At 43.1% G+C, this 26323-nt stretch overlaps 1 protein-coding gene across 2 annotated transcripts in view; it reads right to left on the bottom strand.

Moving 5' to 3' along the window:
• Nucleotides 1-26323, bottom strand: part of mdga2a (MAM domain containing glycosylphosphatidylinositol anchor 2a) — a 712576-nt gene that overhangs the window by 360945 nt on the left and 325308 nt on the right. For both annotated transcript variants that reach the window (XM_078406708.1, XM_078406709.1), the window contains exons 7-8: nucleotides 13259-13588; nucleotides 3823-4128 (exon numbers count right to left, since the gene is read on the bottom strand). In XM_078406708.1, the coding sequence (XP_078262834.1) occupies nucleotides 3823-4128; nucleotides 13259-13588 (636 nt within the window). The remainder of the gene's footprint in view (nucleotides 1-3822; nucleotides 4129-13258; nucleotides 13589-26323) is intronic.

Genomic DNA, 26323 nt, shown 5'->3' with positions numbered 1-26323 from the left:
ACCTGCAAACCTATACGTCTCTGGAGTGTGGGAGGAAACCGAAGGTCTTGGAGAAAACCCACGTAGGTCATGGGAAGAACGTACAAACTCCGTACAGACATGCAGCTGTGGTCAGGATCGAACCGGGTCTCTGGCGCTGTAAGGTAGTAGCTCTACCGCTGCGCCACCATACATCATAATTCAGAATAGTTTGACTCTTTCTGGTATCAGTAAATGATAAAGGAAAGGAAGGGGAGGGGGGGGAAGGGAACAAAGAGACAGTAAGAAACTAGAGTGGCAAAGGGCATTCTAAGTACCTTTTATGGACACTTTAGCAACACAATAACTACAAGGGCAAGGGGAGCAAAAAAGGGAGGAAGAAAACAAAGCTGAGGCACTGAAGGAGGATTTTGCATGGTGCTTATGAAACCTATGACAATCAAGGATTGCAGAATAGTGGCTGAGAATGCAGCAGATAAAGAGACAGTTAGAAAGCAGTACGTAAAAATCACCCGCAAATTGTTTCGGAAGCGTCCAATCTTGCTTCTTTCAGCAGTCTAAAACACATTACATTTGGACAAGGTGACTTACCAAACCTTGACTAAAACTAATAATTTTGGACAGTTTGTCTACCTATAATTAATATGTTCATGTTACTCAGTACATTAAATTATAATGCACCCAATATCCTGCCTGGGCTAAAACTTCTCAATAGAAGATAATTTAGCTGATTTCATATAGTAAGAACATCTCAATTGCACCCCAGGTGTCAATACCTTAAGTAAAGCAAGAAATTGGGCTCTGATTACATTATCATATGAAAAGCACATGGAATTTTCCTTGATTACAGCAATTAAAGACAATGAGTAAACTCACTGATGTCACTTCTGCACATGAATATATTAGTTTGGACCTCTCACATAATGTTCCTAATTTTCCTTCGGTAAACGGTGCATCTGATTTCCCTTCAAATTTATAAAGGATAAACCTTACATTCTGCAAGGGCATAACGTGGGTAGACAGGGAGCATATCATGAACATGACACCAATATTAGTGAGTGAAACATCTAGGAAATAGCACTGTCATCTGCAAACCCTACAACACATAAGCTAGACTCACAATGCTCGAGTAACTCAGCGGGTCAGGCAGCATCTCTGGAGAAAAGGATTAGGTGACGTTTCGGGGCAAGACCCCTCTTCAACACATTTTTTAAAAAGAGCGTTCTGTATTTATTTTATGCATCTATGCTGTGCTTCATTTAGAAACAAGCACACATACTGAGAAGCATGCTCTAAACAAAGTTACTCGACTAATCTTGAACTTTACCTCCACTTATATTTATTGCATCCACTTTAAGAAATACATCAGGTGATCGACTGCTTCCTGCATGGAGCCACACATGTTTTGTTGTGGAGTGGGACAGAATGAGCCAGTGGAAGTATGCTACAGCAAAGGTGCCCTCCTTATGCTTCTCTGGCTAATTGGGATCACTATTTTCCAGTACACTGGAAGGGATACTTAGACAGGGTTTCATAACTATTTTGGAATCCAATCAACTGAGAAATTGCTTTCATTAAAAGGTACAAACAGATGCCATTTATTTTAAATTATCTGAGTGGTAAATCCCACTTTGTTATAATTTTCGATGATAAGAAATTCCTCCTTTATGCTTGTGTTATTTGTTTCTACTGACCTGTGTTGGGCCTTCCCACAAATGGATAAGTTTTGTGGACTTACTGAGGCAGAATCTTTGCCCACTGTCCCAGGACTGCATGCAGGAATCTTACAAAAATAAGTTCATGTGATAGGAGCAGAATTAGGCCATTCGGCCCATCAAGTCTACCCCACCATTCAATCATGGTTGATCTATCTCTCCCTCTCAACCCCTTTCTCCTGCCTTCATCCCCTTAAGCCCTGACACTCATACCAATCAAAAATCCATCAATGCCTTAAAAAATATCCACTGATGTCCTCCACCACCTTCTGTGACAATGAATTCTACAGATACACCACCCTCTGACTAAAGAATTTCCTCCATATCTCCTTCTTAAAGGAAAGTCATTTTATTCTGAGGCTATGACCTCTGGGCCTGGACTGTCCCACTAGTGGAAAGATCCTCTCCACATTCACTCTATCTGTCTGAAGAAGGGTCTCGACCCGAAACGTCACCCATTCCCTCTCTCCGAGATGCTGCCTGACCTGCTGAGTTACTCCAGCATTTTGTGATACCTTCACTCTATCCAAGATGTCCTGAGTCTCCTTGTATTTCTTAAACACTTGCCCACTTTCCATCCATAACAACGTGGACTTTAAGAACAGGAGAACATCAATGTGCTGGAACAGCCGGACCGAAAGAGCAGGACTGAAAGACGTCGTGTCGAATGATACTGTTAAACCATGAATGGCGATCGTCAGAGGAATGTAAGCTCAATACATCTCAAACTAACAGAAGGTTTCTTTTTACTTTTGATGAGGTATCTTTTGGCAACCTGCTTAGCAATGAGTTTGTGTTACGAAATTATAGCAAAGTCTCAGGCATTTTAAACTGTCAACAATAACTATTTGCCCAACTGCATCCTTCATCCCATTTATAACATAACTGCAGTAATGTATTGTATGTGAAGTTAAGTATGCTCTGGGAAGATTTGCTGAATGAGTATGGCAATGAAGGTTATACATGTCATTTTGATCAATATGTGACCTTTCTTGCATATCAGCTCCGGCGACTTGATCTTCCCCGGGGAATGTTTTCCCCTCTAATTTACCAATTAATATGAGAAAAGCTGCCATTATCTCTTCGAAGTGTGCACTTCATAAACACCATAATAGCTCGTCAAGAGGCACTTAATGATTCTGTTTTTACAAAAATGCAACTCACCGTGAACATACTGTTTCTATTAACCATCATAAATCACACCTACACAAGGCCACACAGAGCAGCAATCTCATTTTCTTGCTGAATTCACAGGCAGATGCTTCCATGAAACCTTTTACACTTGAAAACCTGCATTTATTCCTCTCCACTAAACCACTTCACAATTTGCTGGACCCCGTATTAAAATGTTCTTCATGCGAGGAGGGGGGAGATCAAACAAACTTCCTCCACAGCTTCTTTTTTGACAATTTTGTTTTGTGATTATTTGTGGGACGTGAAAAATTGCCACTAATAGCTCGGTCAACTCAAACATTATTCTTCCTGTTTACACTTTCCACATTGATTAAAAAATGTTTAAAAAAATTCTTAACAGCACTAATTCGGAGCAATTCTTCAGCACCCATTATTTATCTACAACAATTTTTGACCAAATTACATTGATTGAACACAGAGATAACACAGAGAGGTATTGGGGCAGAGGGATAGAGAGTCATTGGAATAGATAGGATAGCCCAATGTAGCAAGACTAAACACATTACCTCATTGGACAACTTATTTGCATTCAGATGAAGAAATGCCCAATTTAGATGTTAAAAAGTGATTCGTAAATAACAATAGTCCATCAAGTATTTTCATTTTCTCGACTGCAAAGCTACTAAATCAAATCACAGACATAAAATATTTCCTCAAATGTTCACATGCTGTGAAGTTAAAACATCTGTGTCAAAGAAAGAAATCATGATGTGTTTTATTGTAAACCGACGATTGAGAAATGAATGATGATCTGATTGGCTGTATGCTTATCAGGAATCAATTTTACTTTTAATAGCCGGACAGGATGAAATAATGTAAGGGCAATATTTTGACTGCAAAATTCTGCAACTCAGCTCTAATAGGGGAAAAAAAATAATCAATAGTCACAAAATTCCAGAAGGCAATTGTTCAAAGAAAAATTTGAATGACTTACATTGAACGATGAGCTGTACAGCCGCTTCCCGCGGTTTCACGTTAAATCCATTGTACTGGCTCGTCTGGCATATGTATATTCCATTCAAGTCCCTGGACACATTCACGATGCGCAGTAATCCATCATAAGTTTCCATTTGCATGGTGCCATCCGGCATCGGAAGCTCCTTTTCCTTTTCCTTATCATAGCGCGACCAAAGGATTATGGGCTTGGGCTTCCCAGAAACCAAACATTGGAGTTCCACTGTGTCGGCTTCCCGAGCAACCATCGGAGACCTTCCTTTTGGGACGGATAGTGTTGGTGGAACTTGTAAACAGAAAGAAAGATAACTCAGTTTCCCATTGCAGCAGTGTGTACTGTAATCACATCATTTGGAATATCACAAGTAAACATATGAATTAGGAGCAGGAAAAGGCAACTCGAGCCTTAAGGCCATAAGACAGAGGAGCAGAGTTAGGCCATTCAGCCCATCGATCCACTCCACTATTCAATCATGGTTGATCCAGAGTCAAGAGTGTTTTAGTGTCCTACTGGACCAAGTGGACTTGTTGGGCCCAAACCTCTCCTGCATTGGTATATAGGTGGAGACAGGAAGACAGTGGGAGATCTGGGAAGGGGGAGGGGAAGAGAGGGACAGAGGAACTATCTAAAGGATGCCGATCGCTGCAGAACAATACTAATTACCGGCGGCCAAACAGAAAAGGCCCCCTTCATTCCCACTCTTTGACTTCTGCCAGCCAGTTAATCTATCCACGCAAGTACCTTGCTCTAATACCATGGGCTCTTGTCTTGTTCAGCAGCCTCACGTGTGGTATCTTATCAAAGGTCTTCTGAAAATCTAAGTAAACAACTTAAGGTCATATGGTCATAAGGTCATACGTGATTGGAGCAGAATAAGGCCATTCAGCCCATCAAGTCTTCTCTGCTGTTCAATCATGGCTGATCTATCTCTCTCTCTTAACCCCATTCTCCTGTCTTCTCCCCATAACCCTTGACACCCGCACTCATCAAGAATCTATCCTTAAATCTTCCTTAAAAATATCCATTGAAGCTTGTGAGTGGTCTGCAACCTCAACCCCTCGTTACCATTTCCCTTTCACAACCTTGCTTGGCAAACATTTCCCTACCTCCACCTTAAAAAACATTCACTCTGCCTCCACCAACCTTTGAGAAAGAGTTCCTAAAACCATGACTTTCTGAGGGAATAGGTTTCACCTCAGCTCTGTCTTAAACAGGAAACTTTACTTTTAAATAGGAATTCTGGATTCTTCCAAAAACTGAAACAACTTCCCCCCTCTTAAGATTGTTAAGAATCTTGTATGTTTCCGCCGAGTCCCCTGTTTTTCTCTTATAAACTTTAGCAGACCCGTTTTTCCATTTAAAACAATCTGCCCATTCTGAGGAACAGTCTGATGAACCGTCTTTGAACAGTCCTCCGTCGCCCTCGACTGGCTCGGCCCGTCGATCGACGTCCCTCTCCTCGCCCGACTGACCGCCTCTGTGTCCCGGGTAACGCCTTCTGCAGCCGACCTTGCAGGCACTGGAGGCATTACCCCTCTCCTACTGGCCCACTCATCGTGTCCGTCGTCACCAGCGGCTCCCTCCCTCCTCCTCGGTTCTCCAGTCTTCAGGGCCGATCTCAGCGGCAGTTTCCGAACTTACGCATCAGGTAGGCCATATAGTTTGTATAGAGCTGCCGACTTAATAATAATTTTAAATTTTAATGATTTCTTAGCAGAGTGCCCTCCCATGAGTCACTGCGACGGTGACACACATGTGATCACTCTGCCATTATATCATATGATATTTCTATACTGTCTGCATGCCCACTGGTGGTTACTGTATTTTTTCCGTTTTATAAATATATTGTAGTGGCCCAGGGACCGCCACAATATGTATACCTACAGTATATATATATTCCAATATTTCAAGCACTTTAAAAAAATGAATATTATTTATTTGTTGTCATATAAACCTCATTAAATTTATAAAACTGACATTTATTTATTTTTTCCTACGGCCCGCAAACTGTGCCAAATATATAATGTGGCCCTCATGCTGAAAAGTTTGGAGGCCCCTGCTTTAGAGATACAGCGTGGAAACAGCCCCTTCAGCTCATCAGGTCCGTGCCGACCAGTAATCACCTTGTACACTAGCACTCTCTCCTACACACTAGGGGCAATTTACAGTTTACAAAGCCAATTCATCTACAATCCCGCATGTCTTTGGAGTGCGGGAGGAAATTAGGGAAAACCCACGCAGTCACAGAGAGAATGCATAAACTCCGTACAAACAGCATCTGTAGTCAGGTTCAAAGCCGGATCTCGGGCGCAGTAAGGCAGCAATTCTACCGCTGCGCCATTGTGCTGCCCACATTCTTCTGCTTTTCCAAAGTTTTGCAGTTCTTGCATAGCTGCCTGTTGCAAATCATACACCAAGACCTCACAAAGCTCTGCAATCTCTCACCATTTGGATAATATACATCATTTAAAAAAATCTTTCCCTCCAAAATGAACAATGTCACATTTTCCTTTATTATACTCCATTTGCTAGATATTTCGCACTCCCTCACTTTCTCTATATTTCCTTTGTATCCTCCTTATATCCTCTTCACAACTCACTTGCCACATCTGTGTCATCAGCAATTTTAACGGCAATACCTTCAATGCCTTCACTGATCCTTTTGACAAATCACTTATTACAGCACGCTAACCAGAAAATGATCCATTTATGCCCACTTTGTTTCATGTTAATCACCTGTATCCACGTTATGGGCTTTTATCTTCCACTCTAATGGAAGGCATTAGTATGGCATTTCATAAATTCCCCCATGATAGGCTGATCCATAAGATTCAGATGCAAGGGATTAACAGTGACTTGGTTGTATGGTTTCAGAACTGGCTTCATGATAGAAGACAGAGGGGTGTGATGGAAATTAAATATTCAAGCTGGAGATCTGTAACCTGTGGTGTTCCACACGGATCTGTGCTGGTGTCTGAAGAAGGGTCTCCACCCGAAACATCACCCATTCCTTCTCTCCAGAGATGCTGCCTGTCCCGCCGAGTTACTCCAGCATTTTGTGTCTACCTTCTGTGCTGGGACCTCCGTTGGTATAAATGACTGGGGCGTTAATGAGATTAAAAGTGCTGGAGTAACTCAGTTGGTCCAGCGGCATAAGTGGAGAATACAAATGAGTGGTGTTTTGGGTCGGGACCCTTCTTCAGACTGATTTAGTGTGTGGGGAGGGGGAGGGAGAGAAGAAAGCCCCAAAGAGAAGTGGGATGAGGACCAAGTCTGGCAAGTGATAGGTGGATACAGGTGAAGAGGGGTGGAGGCCAAATGGAGTTCAATTCAAGCTAGTGTAAAGTGTTGCATTTTGGGAGGTCAAATTTAAAGAACAAAATATACAATTAATGCCAAGATCCTTAACAGCATTGATGTACAGAGGGATCTTGTGGTCCAAGTCCATAACTCCTTGAAAGTGGCAACACAAGTAGATAAGATTGTAAATAAGGCATATGGTACGCTTGTCTTCTTTGATCGGGGCATTGAGTATAGGAGTCTGGAAGTCATGATGCAGCTTTATAGGACTTTTGTTAGGCCACAGTATTGCTTACAGTTATGATCGCCCCACTAAAGGAAGGGATGTAAAAGCTTTGAAAATGGTGCCGAGGAGGTTAACCTGTGATGCCTGAATTAGGGAGTATTAGCGACAAGGAGAGGTTGGACAGATTTGGATTGTTTTCTCTGGAATGCCAGAGCTGAGAGGAGACCTGATGTAAGTATATGAAATAATGAGAGGCAGAGATAGAGTAGACATTTTTCCCAGGGCACATCAAATACTAGTGGGCATAGCTTTAAGGTGAGTGGGGCAAAGTTTAAAGAGAATGCACAGGGCAAGTTTTTTTTTGCACAGAGGGTGTGACCACTGGGAAAACACTGCTGGTGGTGGAAGCAAATAAGATAGTGGCATTTAAGAGTCGTTTGGATAGGCATATGGATATTCAAGGAATGAAAGGATATGGATTATGTACAGGCAGAAGAGAATTGGTCAGAGCATCAATCTCTGTAGGATCAGCACCCACTCTCTTCTTTGTTAAAATCTCTATAGATATTAACTCCTTGTATTTTTTCCTTTAATTCTAATTTTTCAGTCATTTGCTGCTTTTTTCTATATGTCCTGTTCAATCTTCTGACCAAGAATGTGCTTTTTCTTTAGGTGTGCTGCTACTTTTACATTAACTACATGTGATGGGTCACAGAGACAAATAGCAGACAAACAGATCCAACAGTAAACACTGAACGTCAAGCACCCATTTCTATTAAACCTACGCAAATTCCACAGTTCCATCAACTACCCTTCCCAGATTCACTATTCACCAGAGGATATTTATTGGGTGCCAATTAACCTACCGACCCACAGGTCTATGGGAAGTGGGAAGAAACCAGAACTCCAGAGGAAACTAATCTCCAGAGGAAACCAACCAAACCAATTAGTGGGCAGCACGGTAGCGCAGCGGTAGAGTTTCTGCCTTACAGCGCTTGCAGCGCTGGAGGCTCGGGTTCGATCCTGACTTCGGGTGGTTTCTGTATGGAGTTTGTATGTTCTCCCCATGACCGCGTGGGTTTTCTCCGAGACCTTCGGTTTCCTCCCACATTCCAAAGACGTACAGGTTTGTGGGTTAATTGGCTTGCTATGTGTAAATTGTCCCCAATGTGCCTAGGTAATAATAATAATAATAATAATAATGCATTACATTTATATAGCGCTTTTCTAAACACTCAAAGACGCTTTACAGGGTTTACTAAAACATAGAAAAGAAAGTAAATAGATAAATAAGTAAACGAACAGAAAAAGAAAAAGAAGGTGAGGTGACGGTCAGTGATTGAAGGCAGTGCTGAACAGGTGAGACTTCAGTGATGTTTTGAATGTGGTGAGTGAGGAGGAGTCTCTGATGGTTTGGGGTAGTGAGTTCCAGAGTGTGGGAGCAGCGATGGAGAAAGCCCTGTCCCCCCAGGATCTGAGTTTGGTCCGGATGGGGAGGGGACAGGAGCAGCAGAGCGGAGGGTACGGGTTGGAGTGTGTCTGTGGAGGAGGTCAGTCAGGTAGGATGGGGCCAGGTTATGGAGGGATTTGTAGGTCATGAAGAGGATTTTGTACTGGATTCTCTGGGGGATGGGGAGCCAGTGGAGCTTGTAAAGGACGGGGGTGATATGGTCACGGATCGGGGAGTGGGTGAGTAGACGGGCAGCGGAGTTCTGGATGTATTGGAGTTTATTGATGATTTTTGAGGGTGAACCATAGAGGAGGCTGTTGCAGTAGTCCAGACGGGAGGTGATGAAGGCGTGGATGAGGGTTTCTGCAGCTGTGGAGGAGAGGGATGGACGGAGACGGGCGATGTTTTTGAGGTGGAAGAAGGCTGTCTTGGTGATGTGTTTGATGTGTTTGTCGAAGGAGAGGGTTTGATCAAAAATGATTCCAAGATTCCGGATGTGAGGGGAGGTGGATACTGGGAAACCATCAATATTGAGGGTGAAGTTGTGGGTGGATTTGGTGAGGGTTTTTGGTCCAATGATGATGATTTCAGATTTGTCACAGTTGAGTTTGAGGAAATTGAATTGAAGCCAAGATTTTATTTCAGTGATGCAGTTTGTCAGGGTAGAGTGTGTGGTGGTGGAGATTGACTTGGTGGAGATGAGGAGGTAAGATTGGGTTAATGTTTGGGGATCACTGGTCGAGGCAGACTCGGTGGGCCAAAATCAAACCCAAGTCACCGGATGTGTGATTTCTTTTTTGCAAGCATTGTTTTCATGCCCTCAAAGCTGAACTCTTACTTAAGTTTAAGGCACACGTCTTGGACCCATTTGTCTTTTCCTCAAGTGAATGTAAAATTATGTACCATGTCCTAGTTAGAGAAGAAGAGAGAACGGGACCAAGATTCACATTTAAAAACTAAACACACTATGTTAAAAGTTCTTGGATGTATTATTTCAACTTATTAATATAGTTTATTTCGAACGTTATCAGATTAGTTTTGTCTACACTATACAATGAATTGCCTTTAATATTTATTTTGTCATCAGTTTTTTCCAAAATATATATTTCTTGTAAGAATAGGGGAGAATTTGCAAGATTCTTTACTGTCTTTGTAAACAGATAAACATGTTCCTAATGTTTCTAAGATAAACAGGTTCCTAATGTTTCTAATTACATCCTACTTCATTGTTATATTTATTACGATTGAAAAAGAAAGAAAACTGTGATTGTTAGAAATTTGAAGGTCAGTAACTATCGTCAAAGTCAGTCAGGGTTTTACGGACAAACGATGTGGTTTCAGTCAGAGTAGACGGATGGAGTTAACCATAGATTCAGGACAGTGTGCTGTTCTATTATAAAGTTGATTCCTGGCACACTGCTGTGTTTGAATACACTTGACATTTGGGCTGCCTGGGAAAATGCTTTGTCACTGTCCTTTGTGGGATACAAAGAAAGAATACACTGCAGCTTTAACCAATATGCACAAATATTGCATAGATATCCTTGACTAAAGGTTTTTGAATAATAGCAATTTTCACTAGGAAATAGGCTCTTCAGCCCAAACTTGTCCATGTTGACCAATATTTATTCACAAAATGCTGGAGTAACTCAGCAGGTCAGGCAGCATCTCGGGAGAGAAGGAATGGGTGATGTTTCGGGTTGAGACCCTTCTTCAGACTCAAGATGTCTTTCTGAGATATTCCCATTTGCTTGAATTTGACCCAAATCCCACAAAAGCTTTCCTATCCATGTTCCAGTAGAAATGTCTTTCAAACATTCCACCCGCCTTCCCAATTTCTACTGGCAACTCGTTCCATATAACACCTCGGCCTCTCTGTGATAAACTTGCCATACAGGTCCAACATCTTGTACAGCTCTTCTACAGCTATAACATGACATCCCAACTCTTGTGCTCAGTGCCTTGATCGACCGAGCGAAAGAGAGCATTCCTGGCACATGTCTGTGGTTGGAATATGGGTTAAACTTGGTTGGGTTACTTGCCAGTTTCTCTCCAGCCCTAAATTCTGACTTTGACGATGCTTCAAAGATGAATGATTTGAATTTACAAGGCATCTTTTACATCCTTAGGTGTTCTAAAGCACTTTGCAGGCAATTACTTTTATTGTGATATTTGATCATCTGCAATGCTCTATCTCAGGAAACATGGTGGCCAAGTTATGTGCAACGAGGTCACGCAAAAACAAGTAATTGCATGGAAATTTCTACTTTGTGATTTAGCTTGAAGAATAATTATACGCAAAGACTTTGGTGTTAACTCAAATGCTTTCATGGAATCATTTACATCCTTATGTCTGAAAGGCATCACATTTGACAGCTGAAAGGGCCAAATACAGTGTGCGCAAACCCCTAGAGCATGTCTTAAAGTCACTGCTTTTTGTATCAGCGTCTCGAGCCATGGCCAAGAAATAAAATAGTTGTGTGCATTTATAATATCAGTTATTCTCGCATCAAAGGAGGTACAAAATCAGTGAGAAGGCAATTGCAATAATAACTATGTTTACCAATTGAGACATTAGTAATGACTACAGGAAAATAAGTGGTGAGATGAGCTACTCACCATATTCAGGACAACAGTGGAGCAGTCCATGTGCAGATCGTGATTATGAATTTGGAAAGCAAAATGTGCATTGACTGCAGTCACAAGTCCTTCATTGACTGCAGTCACAAGTCCGTCCATTACTTCAATCTCCCTTTCACTTCCCCTTGCCCTGCCTCCACACTTACGCAACACTCTGTCATCTTTCCTTGCGCTTCTTCCCTCTCAGGCACTTTTTCACTACCTCTGCCCCCTCGATCTGCACCCCAGGCTCAATTATTTCTTGAAAAAGTCTGTAGCTTTTCCCTCTGCCTTTTCTGAAGGCAATTCCTCGGGAGAAGCAATTTCCCCCACATGATCGCTGGAAGTGTCAGGCTCTCCCTCACTTCTCATTCAACCATTTCCATCACAGGCCATAGATTCAGTCTTTAAAGTCTCAGACTTTAGAGATACCCAGTGTTGAAACAGGCACTTTGACCCACCAAGTCTGTGCTGACCAGAGATCACTCCATGCACTAGCACTATCCTGCACACGAGGGACAATTTAAAATTTACAGAAGCCAATTAACCTACAAACCTGAATGTCTTTGGAATGTGGGAACAAACCGGAGCATTCGGAGAAAACCTACGCGGTTACAGGGAGAACGTACAAACTCCATACAGACAGCACCCATAGTCAGAATGGAAGCCGGGTCTCTGGTGCTGTAAGGCAGCAACTCTACCGCTGCACCACCCTGTCAGGACATTAAAAATCAGCACTAGTCTTTCCACACTATCTGGTCATTTGGAAACAAGAAGGCTCTTGCCCTCTATGAACAGATTTCCTTTCAACTATTGCCTCCTCCCTTGGTGTGGAGATAATTCTGGTTATATTATGCTATCATAGAAACATAGAAACATAGAAAATAGGTGCAGGAGTAGGCCATTCGGCCCTTCGAGCCTGCACCGCCATTCAATATGATCATGGCTGATCATCCAGCTCAGTAACCTGTACCTGCCTTCTCTCCATACCCCCTGATCCCTTTAGCCACAAGGGCCACATCTAACTCCCTCTTAAATATAGCCAATGAACTGGCCTCAACTACCTTCTGTGGCAGAGAATTCCATAGACTCACCACCCTCTGTGTGAAGAAATGTTTTCTCATCTCGGTCCTAAAAGACTTCCCCCTTATCCTTAAGCTGTGACCCCTGGTTCTGGACTTCCCCAACATCGGGAACAATCTTCCCGCATCTAGCCACTCCAACCCCTTAAGAATTTTATATGTTTCAATAAGATCCCCCCTCAGTCTTCTAAATTCCAGCGAGTTCGAGTATCGAAGGCACTATATAAATGCAAGTTGTACTACATAGCCTAGAAGGTGCAACATGGCAATTACATGACATGACTCAAAACTACCCTGATTGCACAAGAGAGTTTGGGCTTTTTTTTTACACTATATATATTTTTTAATTATTGGACTTCGTGTTTATTATGGTATCTACTGAGTACTATGTTTACATACCTGTTGTGCTGCTGCAAGTAAGAATTTTATTGTTCTGTTTTGGCATATATGACAGTAAAACACTCTGGACACTCTTCTGGAATACACTGGAAATTACCAAGTCGTTGAGCCTGTTTAATTCCAAATATCCTGCACAGCCCCATCCATCTTTCCAGTCAGCCAGAGGCCAAGGAACTATCATTGCTCACCAGCTCACACCTCAAGCAGTAGTCCATCGCCAGCTTGGCCTCAATAGCATACAATGATGGCACGAGAGGCACTGCAAAGTGATGGCACGATGCAGATAAAAGGAGAATTCCAGAATAAACCAGTTATCACAAATCTTGCTCAAGTGCTCACCTGTACTGCTGGAGATATTCACGTCAATGCTGATGTCAGGTACAACCTTGCTGTTCAGCGAGGCTACACAAGTGTACGTCCCAAAGTCGGTGAACCTCAGGTCGATGATGTCCAGGCTGGTTGTGCCAGGCGAGACATCGAGATCAGTTGTGGAAATAACCATCCTTTCCGAGCTGCGAAGCGGACGTCCATTCTTGAACCAGGAGAATGCCAGCTCATCCGGGGGGATGGCCTCCACCTGACAGGAGATTTTCACCTCCCGGCCAATCTGAATGTTATCGTCGTCGTGGTATGGATCCGGGGTAATCCAAAAGCGGCCCTTTTTCAACGCTAGGATAAAGAAAAGAGTTGGTGTTCAATTTTTCTGTATAAAATAAAGAAAAGACAAAGGAAACATACCTCATTGTAACGAGAGCCCAATGAATAGTGCAATTTGTATGCATGACATACACCAATATGTAATAAGGACAAAAATAGACCACAGCCCTCAAAAATGTCCTGCCGTTAAATAAGGTTAACACTGATCTGATTGTAATCTCAACTTTGCGTTCCCATCCACACATGGTTTAGGATCCAGCATGGATTTAAGATGGTGGATCTTAAATCCAGCATCCGCAGCTCCTTTTGTCTCCACAATAATCTTGCACCATTTGTTAATTAAGATTTATTCTACTTCTGCATGACTCTTGGAGAGAAAACATTTTGCCTCATCTCTGTCAAAGGTGGGCCATTTCTAAAGCAGTGACCCTTGATTACAGTGTCTCCCACAATCGGAAACATCCTCTCCATATTTACCATCGACATCTTAAATCTTAAATCTTTCAATCAAGTTTCATCTCATTCTTCCAGGCCCAGTGAATTCAAGTTCAGTCTGACGAAACCTCTGTCAGTAGATAACCTGCTCACTCCACGCATTAGGTTAGTCAACCTTTACTGAACTGCTTCCTCATTGAAGGAAGAAGAGAAATAATGAAGAGAGCATTCCATTAAGTTGGAATAAGTTGAACTTATCAACTTATACCTGTATAAGCCACCAGATCAGCTACAGGCATCAGATGGGTGTGCATTTCTCATCATTACCTAGAATGTTAGGAACTATCAATGTTCAATCTTCTAAATGTAATAATAACTTAATAGCTAAATTCGCTGATCCTTTGAGTTTGAACTGTAATGACTTGGTATAACTGTTGATTCATTGGGCTGTGGTGGAAAACAAAAATCAAATGTGGTATGGATCAAACATGTAAAGAAGATCGGTATTTCTCTAGTCACTACAAGTATTGGTTCTAGTTATCTAGTCCTACCCAGGACAAATGGTCACTGTGGCACTAGCTCCTATCCCTTCTGGAGAGAAACCTTAGCATTAGATAGACACAAAATTCTGGAGTAACTCAGTTGGACAGGCAGCATCTTTGGAGAGAAGGAATGGGTGACGTTTCGGGTCGAGACCCTTCTTCAGACTGATGAAGTCGCACCTATCCCGCTGAGTTACTCCAGCATTTTGTATCTATCTTTAGTTTAAACCAGCATTTCCAGTTCCTTCCTATATAACCTTAGCATGAGCCCAGGCTGCAGAATAACTCAGAGGTCACATATTATTGACACATAAATCATGCAGACCATGCTCTTAATTTTAAGAGTAGGTCACTATGAACCATTTTTGAAATTCAGTATTATAACAGTGGAATAAAACAGTGGAAATTCCATTAAACTTATTTTGACTGCTTCGGAATGGAAGTCATTAATTTGAAATTTGTAAAAACATTTCATTCTGTAGAAGGGTCTAGACTCGAAATGTCATCTCTTCATTCCCTCCACAGATACTGCCTGACCCACTGAGTATTGTTGTTTTCCAGTCAATCTCACTCCCCAGCTCTTAACCCGGAATTTTAAGGTTATAGTTGGTCCGGGTATTCTTTAATTGTTCCATTAATCTGAGGTCTCCTCTGCTCTCTCAGATTAATGTTTTGAAGACAATGATAATATTTATTCTCGTCAATACTTATCCATAACTATACGCCTAAAACAGTAAATGTGGTCAGTGCCACATTGCAGCTGAGATACATGTATTGCACTGAGATTGCTGTAAAATGTGAAACACCCTCAGTACCTTCAACCGCCTCCACGACACCACACTGCAGTCCCTAGACTATGACTGTCATCATCATCCAATTGTACAATAGTCTGCAGATTTCTGAAAACATACATTTATGAATACTATTCATTTTAACATATTGCCTGGTTGTGAAGATCAATGCCCCAATCAGTTGCTCTGGACATGTGGTGCAATGACAGACCAGTGAATTCCAAACACACAACCTTCAATTAATTTTGAGTACCTTATCTTCCTGATTCCACCTTAACATTTTAAGGTTAGGTTCAGTTAACCTCCCTCTGTGCAATAATTCAAATAATTACAACTGCATGTACAAAATATAATCAACATCCACTGACCTCTACACTGGACACATGCAAACAGAAAGTATCTGTCAATATGCTAATACACAACATTCAGCAGAGTTCACATTTATAACATTAACAATTCACAGTACCAATTATTAGATTGTTAGTCCAGATCCCTGACCAACTGATCGATGCTTTAACAAATGCAAACCTACATTTAAAGATTTGTCTGTCTTGGCTAGTTTTGTTTTATTCATTTCATTGAGTGGATTATTCTGAGATAAAAAGAACTGATAGTTTGGTAAATTAGTTTGTAAATGGAACTGGTTGAAAAATTCAGGTCAAAATTAAAACTATTCTCCACCAATCCTCATCCGTGTATTTTTCGCACAACAAACCAGTACACACTTCACAACAGAAATGCAGTTGAGACACATTAAGCTATTTAAAAGCTGGGCTTTTGCAGCTATTAGGTGCACTCACAAGATCAGCTAAAATAATGTGTTTCACAGAGGAATTTACCGATGGCAATGAGAAAATCTCAATCCAAGCAAAGCAGCCCAAATATCCAAGGGAACCATTTATCTTTTGTCATTTTCCGCATCAGGCTTGGGTTTAATAGATGGTCAAAACCAAGCTACCGGTTGAGGGATGGTGATTAGACCCGGTGCGAGGTAAATAGACAATAGACAATAGACAATAGGTGCAGGAGTAGGCCATTCAGCCCTTCGAGCCAGCACCGCCATTCAATGCGATCATGGCTGATCACTCTCAATCAGTACCCCGTTCCTGCCTTCTCCCCATACCCCCTCACTCCGCTATCCTTAAGAGCTCTATCCAGCTCTCTCTTGAAAGCATCCAACGAACTGGCCTCCACTGCCTTCTGAGGCAGAGAATTCCACACCTTCACCACTCTCTGACTGAAAAAGTTCTTCCTCATCTCCGTTCTAAATGGCCTACCCCTTATTCTTAAACTGTGGCCCCTTGTTCTGGACTCCCCCAACATTGGGAACATGTTTCCTGCCTCTAATGTGTCCAATCCCCTAATTATCTTATATGTTTCAATAAGATCCCCCCTCATCCTTCTAAATTCCAGTGTAAACAGCAAGGTAAGTAGCTGAGAGGAGAGGTGGATCCTTCACAAGATGGGAGTCAAGAAGGGATTATCATGAACAAATAAGAGAATAGTGGATGTGGAGATCACATGTGGTGAACATTGACAGGTCAAAATTGAGAATGCGATAAGGATCAGAAGTGCAGAGGAGAGATGGTGGGGCATGCGGGTGCAAGATTCATGGGAGGCTTTGCAGGAATGAGTTCAGGCTTTGGGAGGGAGATCAAGTCCTGTTTGTGCTCAAGGAGAAGTGTGGGGTTTACCTTGCTGGGGTCCAAATCCAGCAGAGTTGTATTGTAAAGAAACTCCTAATGATAATAACACCTAAACAATCCGGTTTAATTTCCCTGCTTAATTTTTCTGTTTCATTGTCTGATATTCAATGGAGTAACCCAGATGTGACCAGCAACTTGGCCGAACATTGTGGTTGTTTAGTTTTCAATGAGACCTGGCGTTGTTGAGCTATACAATACGAAGATTTGTCCACACTGACCAGCTTACCGTACCAAGAGTGGGCGCCGCCATCTTGCCGCGGGCCTCCGGCGGCCGCCGCCTTCGCCCCGCCGTGCTGCCACGGCCGCCACCTCTCGTACAACGCGGGCAGGCAGGGCCAGGGCCAGGACGACCCTGCCTCCCGGGGGCAGCACGGCCAGGTTGGAGGCGACTGGAGGCCGGGACTCCTGGGCCGGGACAGAAGTCTCGCCAGCGCCCCGGGGAGACTCGAGCCGGCGGCCTGGCGCCCGTACCCGAGGCCTGAGGAGCAGCAACAGCTGGCGGACGGCGCTCCCCACCCGTGGGGCTACGGACCACCGCCCGGAGAGTCCCCCCAAGCCGTGGGATCAGCCGCAGGACTACCCCCACCCCACGATGTCTCCACTGTCTTGTGTGCATGCCACATGTACAGTCGGCAAGTCGTTGGTTCCAGCGGCTTAGGGCTTGTCTACCTAGCATGTGAAGCCTGGGTTCGGCGGAAACCACCAGAAGGTTCAACGGGCAGAAAGACGATCCCAGCAAAGCATCGCGCAAACAGGGCAGAGTGAGATACGTAGGACACTTCTGACCATCCACTGCATCCCGACCTGTCCCCAGCCGTCTCGACTATGTCTTGCTGCTGGAAGCCGATAGGCCAGGACGAGAGAGTGAGGCCGACGATCTGCGCAACTCCCCCTCACTTAAATCCAAGTCAAGCACAAGTCAAGACTTCAACCTCGGCCAGCGTACCACGGCTGGCGGGGATCCCAATCAGCGGTCAAAATAATAAAATTGAAAGTGAAGTCATGGTCATCTTCGAACCCGAAGGACGAACAACAACAACAACCGTACCAAGATAATACTAGCTGTCTGTACCTGGCCCATATTCCTAGAAACTTTTCCTACTCATGTACCTGTCCAAGTGCCTTAACAATCAACTCCCCGGGCAGTTCGTTCCATATAAGCACCACCATATAAACTGTGTTTCATCTTTGGAATAATCAACTTTGGTGCAGGGATAGATTCGCCCATCTGTTGTCTGTGATCAGAATTAAATGCCTGCTCAATGGAAACAACTTTGATCAAACAATCCCCCAAAGGAGGTTAACTTAGGCTTGTTTCTCAAGCATGCACAATTGCTTCTTCTGGGACTGCAGCTGTGCAAAGCATGCACAATTAGCAGCTCATTGCCTAATGGACTGGGAAGGACTGCTCCCCTGCATAGCGAATACACCCACTGCTTCTCACCCAACAAGCCGCAAAAGGGGACTGATCATGGTGGCCAAATCCAGTTAGCAACGTTGAGTGATATTGAAGCACTGCCCAAGAAAGAGCAGTAGTTGGCTATCTAGATCTAATGCTGGCCACCTCCCAGAAGGACCTTTGCCTCTTGCAAACAATTTCCAAAGCTCAAATAAACAGCTTTAAGTTTTGTCATCTGTACATTTATTTCATTTCAGCTGTGCATTGCGATGTTACAATCTACCTAGGTCTTCCCACAAAAACCTCCAGAGCCTCCTCACCTCTTCAGGATTGCCTTAAACTCGCAGAGCAAGTTATTGTAAGGATACAACACCCTGTGCATACAAGGCAGGGGAGCTACAATGAAACTAACTGTGAAATGTAAACTGCAGTGCCAAAGCATGAGGCAGGTCTAGCTTATGACCCAGAACCTGTCTACTCTGCAAACAAAATCTACTGAGGCAGGCACATGTTTCTACTCATCGTCAGCAGCCCAGAGCAGGGTGACCTTGTAGCCCCCAGCACAATTGTACCATCTGGTCTGCTTTGGAGCTAAAACCTTATGCCATTCATGGAGCTAGAAACTTTGGACCTTAACTAACACCTCATATTTTCCTGACATTTGCAGCTCCTCCAACGCTGTGGTTGAAGCGTGTAGACAAATGGTCTCTGTCAACAATAAATGGGCCAGCTTTCCTTAGACTCACTGGTACCGAACCAATGAAATGGATCTCTGCCCAGCCAAGAGGCAGTGCCAGTAGCCAGCTTTGCTCATCAATATCAATGATCCTGTGTAATTGAGCACACTCTTCACAGAAGAGTGCTGGATTAAAATGTCCCCTCAAACCTCCTACAATACCCCCAATGAAGACTACCGCCCTGTTTCATACCACTTGCCTTTACATTTCTCTAGCATAATTAGTAGCGTTATCTTCATTCTTTGACGCATGGTCAATTCCTATCATGCCCCAAGATCATGGCAAAGACCGCCCACGTATAAAGCTAATCAATACGACCTCTCACCTTTCCATCTTGCCAACAAGTATGCCATGTCAATTGCCTGTAATCGTTCTAAGTGTCCCCAGAGAACCCTCATATCTAATGTGATACCTCATTCCTCATGGGCATTCCTCTATATTGTCACTTAACAAGAGAAGCAACAAAGATAAAGTCTTAAGCAAACACAGACACAAAGTACTGGAGTAACTCGGCGGGTCAGGCAGCACAATAATCTGAAAAAGGGCCTCACCTCCAAATGTCACCTATCCATGTTCTCCAGAGATGCTGTTGACCCACTGAGTTACTCTAGTACTTTGTGTCGTTTTTATAAACCAGCAACTGCAGTTCCTTGCGTCCACACTTAACTAAACATATTTCTCTTGAAGGGGAGCAACATCTAGTCCCATTATAACTATGTATCTCAAATCCGACCCCACAGTTATGAAAAGCAATCTTTACTTCAAACACCAAAGCCAACCTGTGAATTAGAAATGCAAATCGCAGTGGCTTGCCTGCTTCGGTGGGAGGAAAGATGGCCATTTGCTGATGGAGAGACGTTAGGGTGGTCAGATTTGCACTCGAAAAATATTTGGCCCCAAGGCACAAAGGATCTCAGGACTGATTCAAAGTTTTCGGTGGTCACAGGAGGCGACAGGACAAGGTGGTGTTCCCTGAACTGCAACATCGCAGGGGAAATGGGAACTTGAATGTGAACAGAACAATACCGGAAGGAAATTGCCAGTCACCAGTGAAGCCACAAACGCTGCATTAACATAAGATCCCAGGGACTGGAGCCATAAGTCTAATGTCAGTCTTTCTGAGAGAAAATGTATCGCCTGATGGTAGCACATCAGTAATATCTACTGCCATTCACAGATGACCAGATACCAATGATCATGATTCAAATAATGCCCCTTAATTCACTGCAAATAACACAGCCTATTGAGCAATACTACTACACCACCAGCAGTGCGTGGCAACCGTCAAATCCTCGTTCACTCAAAAGAATAATGACAGTGATTGTGAGTGTGTCTCTATCATGACCACTGCACTGTCCCTTGGAGCTGAGCCTTAGTAGATACAGAATTAAACAGATATGTAGCAAAGAAGATCATGCTGTCCAATCCATCATGCTGGTGTTAATTTAGATTTAGATTTAGATTTAGAGATACAGCGTGGAAACAGGCCCTTCGGCCCATCGAGTCCTCGCCGCCCAGCGATCCCCGCACATTAACACTATCCTACACACACTAGGGACAATTTTTACATTTACCCAGTCAATTAACCTACATACCTGTATGTCTTTGGAGTGTGGGAGGAAACCGAAGATCTCGGAGAAAACCCACGCAGGTCACGGGGAGAACGTACAAACTCCGTACAGACGGCGCCCGTAGTGAGGATCGAACCTGAGTCTCCGGCGCTGCATTCGCTGTAAGGCAGCAACTCTACCGCTGTGCCACCGTGCCGCTCAGCTCCAAGGGAATTCCACTCCACTCTCACCAATTTTTTTCCTTCATCATCTAGTCATTTTTATCATCATCTATTCCTGACCACGGGTGCTGTCTGCACGGAGTTCATACGTTCTTCCCGTGACCTGCGTAGGTTTTCTCCGGAATTTCCGGTTTCCTTCCACACTCCAATTTGTAGGTTAATTGAAAATTGTCCCTAGTGTGTAGGATTGTGTTGGTGTGCGGAGATCGCTGGTCGGCGCGGACCTAGTGGGCCGAAGGGCCTGTTTCCGCTCTGTATCTCTAGACTAAACTGAACGTTCTCCATCATCTCTGTTAAACCACTGTTGGATAAGAGCTACCTTAAGAGAACTGTGCTCTCTCTCTCTCTCTCTCAAATTATTTATAATTTCTAAGTGTCCACTTATTCTGAACACGACGATGAATTCCAGCTACGTTTCCATTATTGATGATATCTTCACTGGCCTGGAAATACCTAAGCCTTTTGTTCAATCCCCTAATGTCAAATCCTGCAAGATTTCTATAACCATACATCACCCATTACCAAATGTTCATCGATTTGTGTTCTGATAAAATGGTCATTGTGACCAGACTCCAGTTTCTGCTTCAGATCTCTAACCTGATTCCAGGCTGTACATAAATGTTCCATCCAGCTGGCTATCCTCACCTGCGTTGCTAATGCAAGTCCAGACTGAACATCAAACTACCCGTCCTCTCGCATGGGCTCAGTTTCAAAACTAGACACCAGCAATTGTGTGAGCATTGGTCATATTATAGTTTAGTTTATGGTCATGTGTACCGAGGTACAGTGAAAAGCTTTTTATTGCGTGCTAACCACTCAGTGGAAAGACTGTACATGATTACAATCGAGCCATCCACAGTGCACAGTTACATAATAAAGGCATAACGTTTATTAGTGCAAGATAAAGTCCAATAAAGTCTGATTAAAGACAGTAAAGTCCGGTTAAATCCTTTGCCCTCTCTGAATGGTGATCTTTGCGGATTATACCCAAACCTGCCATCTCTCCATTTTAGCAGCAGCATCAAAACAGTGACAATTTAACAGGTTTCATTCCAAGTTAACCTTGTCCCTCAAGACTCTCCTGTTGCCACTCATATATTCCTCGAACCTATCTTCCCAGGAATGCATTATAGATTCTCCACCACATTCTGGGATTGTTTACCAAGTCTATTGCTTATCAATAGTTTGATGCCTCCTTTCTTCCATCTTCCTTCACCTAGTTTCCCTTTCCTCTCCTCGTTCCTATGCTTTATTACCTCTCCCGCTAATTTCCCACCTATCCATGTATTTTCTTGAACTCTCCTCTCAAGGTCCTTTGCTGCTGGCTTGATAACACCTCCATTTTTGGTTTCTCTGCATTTTCGTAATTTTTCATCTGTTTCTACCAATTCTGATTACCTACTCTTGGCTTCTGCATCAGATTGCCTAACTTTGATACTGGCCAGCATTGTTTTGAACTACATGTGCCCACTAAAACGAGATCACTAATTGCCACACTTATTTTATCTAGGACCCTTGCAATCAGCAACACCATTTACTTGCCTGTGAGAAATCTGGATTAAAACCAAGTTCCGGCAGGATAGATTGAGTGTTAAAATTAATGGATAACCTTTCTCCCCATTTTGAAGTATTTTTTGAGTCTTTCAAAAATGTACTCTTGCTTCCAGTCTTAAATCTTCAAATAATCTATTGTCTATTGTCAAATTGAGGTCCAAACCTTCTGTGGATCTCAATAGGTGAAACTATTCATGAATCCTTCCGTAGATACATTTTTTTTAGATAATACAGTAATTTAATTTCTAGAATAGTTCCATTGTTGACCAGCAGACATTTCAACTGATAACGTGTTCTGCCTATTCCTCCCTCATCCTGTGAAAGTTAATCTTAATTAAATTCAAGACCTTCTTTCTCTCCTTCAAGGCTGATTGAATTCATCATCATATTAAGACGACTGCTCCCTGGATATGGTCTTACGACTAGATTATTAACTATTTCCAGTTCATTACTTCTACCTAAATCAAGTATCACCTGTTCCTTTGTTGGAACAAAACCATAATGGTTGGGGGAGCTAACTGCAAAGATCAATCTACATCCTTTTTCATTTCTGTTGTCAGCTGTCTTCACACTAGTAAAGATTTTAGATTTTTTAGATTTAGAGATACAGTGCAGAAACAGGCCCTTCGGCCCACCGGGTCCACGCCGCCCAGCGATCCCCGCACACACTAACACTATCCTACACCCACTAGGGACAATTTTTACATTTGCCCAGCCAATTAACCTAAATACCTCCTTCCTGCCTTTTCTCCTTACTGCCTGTGTGTCTGATGTGGATTTTGCCTGAATATTCACACTTTAACAGGTAATATTAGAAATTCTTAGCAGATCAGGCAGCATCTGTAGAGAAAGAAAGAGGTGAACAATTTCAGGCCCTTTGTCGGAACCGGAACAGGTCACAAAGGAGAACAAGTTTTACTGTCAGCTGCAGAGAAAGCAGAGAGCAAACAAATGGGATGGTGGGGATGCAGAGAGATTGAGTGTCACAAGTGGTGGTGCTGCCAGAAGAGAGACCAGCCTGTCCGGAGAAGATGAGACGAATAGAATCTGAATTACTGTGAGTAAACCAAGAAAAAGTGCATTATCAGAATAAATATAAAATAATGCACAACTTGGGTATTGGTTTTTATTCTTTGCAAGTCTGATGTCTGAGCACAGTGATGCGTCTTAATCTCCCACTAAATGCTATTCCGTAGTAAGAGCCTTGATATTCTACTTTTGAAATTCATTGCAACTGATCACTGAGCTGGAAAGCTTGCAAAGAAGATTAATGAGAATGTTGCCAGGATTTAAGGACCTGAGCTATTGAGAGACATTGGGCAGGCTAGGACTTTATTCCTTGGAGCACAGGAGGCTGAGGGGTGATCTTATAGAGATGTATAAAATAAAAGGTGGAATAGATAGGGTGACTGCACAGTATCTTTTCCCCAAGGTAGGGGAATCACAAACCAGAGGACAGAGGTTTAAGGTGAGAAGAGCATGGTTTAATAGGAGAGGGGCAATGTTTTCATTGATGATAGTGGGCATATGGAACGAGGTGCCAGAGGCAGGTACCATAATAGTGGAACGGTGGCACAGCGGTAGATTTGCTGCCTTACAGCACTGGAGACCCGGGTTCGATCCCGACTACAGGTGCTGCCTGTACGGAGTTTGTATGTTCCTCCCATGACCATGTGGGGTTTCTCCGAGATCTTTGGTTTCCTCCCACAAAGATGTACAGGTATGTAGGTAAATTGGCTTTGTAAATGCAAAAATTGTCCCTAGTGTGTAGGATAGTGTTAATATGCGGGGATCACTGGTCGGCGCGGACGTGATGGGCCGTAGGGCCTGTTTCCATGCTGTATCCCTAAACTAAACTAAACCACAATTAAAAGACTCTTGGACAGTTACACGGATAAGAAAGCTTTAGAGGAATATGGGCTAAATATGGGCAAATGGGACTGGTTTAGATCTGACATCAAGCTCGGCATGATTAATATGGGCTGAAGGGCCAGTTTGTGTGCTCTATGGCCCTATGTCTGTGCTGAGGAAGCACAATGGGTTTATCTGCACACAGAGATAGACTGATTTTGCTTTGGATTTTGTTAGAAATGGAGTTGGGAAGAATAGCATGAAGTTTAACACTGCTGCAGAAATCACCACAGTACTGCTTGAGAGAGCTTGGTTTGTGCAAATTAACTAACATACTTACTACATAAGAGATTACACTTCAAAAATACTACATGCTATAAGGTGCTCGGGATATTCTTAGGTGAGTCGTCAGTTCTTTCTGTTAAGCATTAATCAACTGGAATCATGGCTCAGAGGAAGAATTGGAGCATTCGTTATTTCATTATCATTTCTTGTGATGAATCAAAGCAAAGCTAATTGTATCTCACCACTGCTGAAAGATACATTTATCGTTAGAACGCACTATCCATAAAGAAAGTGTTCTAACTAAGCATAATGTGAAAAGTTCAAATTTAGAACTGTATTACTATATGCACATTTTTAGTGCCCTTAGCATTGCAAAGATGGCATATTATTTATTACTTCGATAATTCTTTCAGTATCATGCTTGGTCAAAGTAGCAAGGGTCATGGATGTAATCTTAATGGATTATAGATTTCTTACCTCCTTTGATCTCACATGCTCAGTTATAATTGTTGCCAAAGGATACAAGTAAAATGTTGAAAGAAATCCATGTAAATATTTTATGTTTATAATAATTGGAAAGTAAAGGGTTAGATCGGCATTAGCAAAGCAATAAATATGGTTAAGGTTATTGGAAGCTTTGGCTTCTAAGTATAATGTTGAAATGGGAACTATAAAGAAAAGTGCAGAAATCAATATGCTACTGTCAGGTCGCTTAACAAAAAAATGTAAGCTGTACCTCATCCAGAGATGATCCCCCACCATTTCAGTCAGGACTGGGGAACCATTTGATCCCCTTGTTCTCACCTACACACATTGATTTTATTACTAACAATGGGGTAATCAATTGTCTGCTTTATCTAGAGCTTCAGTAGAAACAAAGAACTGTAACATCGCCGGCGCGGCTCGGCCGCGGGACTTGGCAGCGGCCGGTGCGGCTCGGCCGCTGGACTTAACATCGCTGGCGTGGCTCGGCCGCGGGACTTGGCAGCGCCCGGTGCGGCTCGGCCTTCCATCGCCCGGCGCGGCTCAGCCGCTGGACTTAACATCGCCGGCGCGGCTCGGCCACGGGACGTTTCAGTGCCCGGTGCGGCTCGGCCGTGGGGCCTTCCATCCCCTTGCGGGGGCTGTGCGTGTCGGTCGCCTCGTTAGGGGTTGAGCTGCCTGTCCGTGGGCGTGGGGGGAAGAGAGTGGATGTTTTGTTGCCTTCCATCACAGTGAGGGGGTGTTTGGACTCACTGTGATGGATGTTTGTCTTGCGGTCGTGTGTCCTGTGTACTTTTTTCTTTTTTTTGTTGTGTTTTGTGACTGCTGTAATTTCGTTCGGTATTTGTACCGAATGACAATAAAGTTCTGTAAACGGTGGTTAATACACAAAAGGACACAAAATGCTGGAGTAATTCAGCAGGTCAGGCAGCATCTCTTGGAGAACATGCATAGGTGAGGTTTTGGATCGAGCCCCTCCTCAGTATTTAGTCAACAAACCATAGTTAGAACATCAAGGCACTATATCTCTGGTGATTGAAGATAGCAAGGAGACTCGTCAGCAGATGCAGATGCACATCCAATAACGGTCTTAACCAAGCAAGTATAATGTAGCTAAGGCATAGCCAGGACTTTTTGTCCTGCACTGTGTGTCCATCTTTCTAAAGCTTCCC

Source organism: Rhinoraja longicauda, chromosome 10 (assembly GCF_053455715.1).
Source record: "Rhinoraja longicauda isolate Sanriku21f chromosome 10, sRhiLon1.1, whole genome shotgun sequence".
Classification (NCBI taxonomy): Eukaryota; Metazoa; Chordata; class Chondrichthyes; order Rajiformes; family Arhynchobatidae; genus Rhinoraja; species Rhinoraja longicauda.
This window is presented reverse-complemented; position numbering and strand designations above follow the sequence as displayed.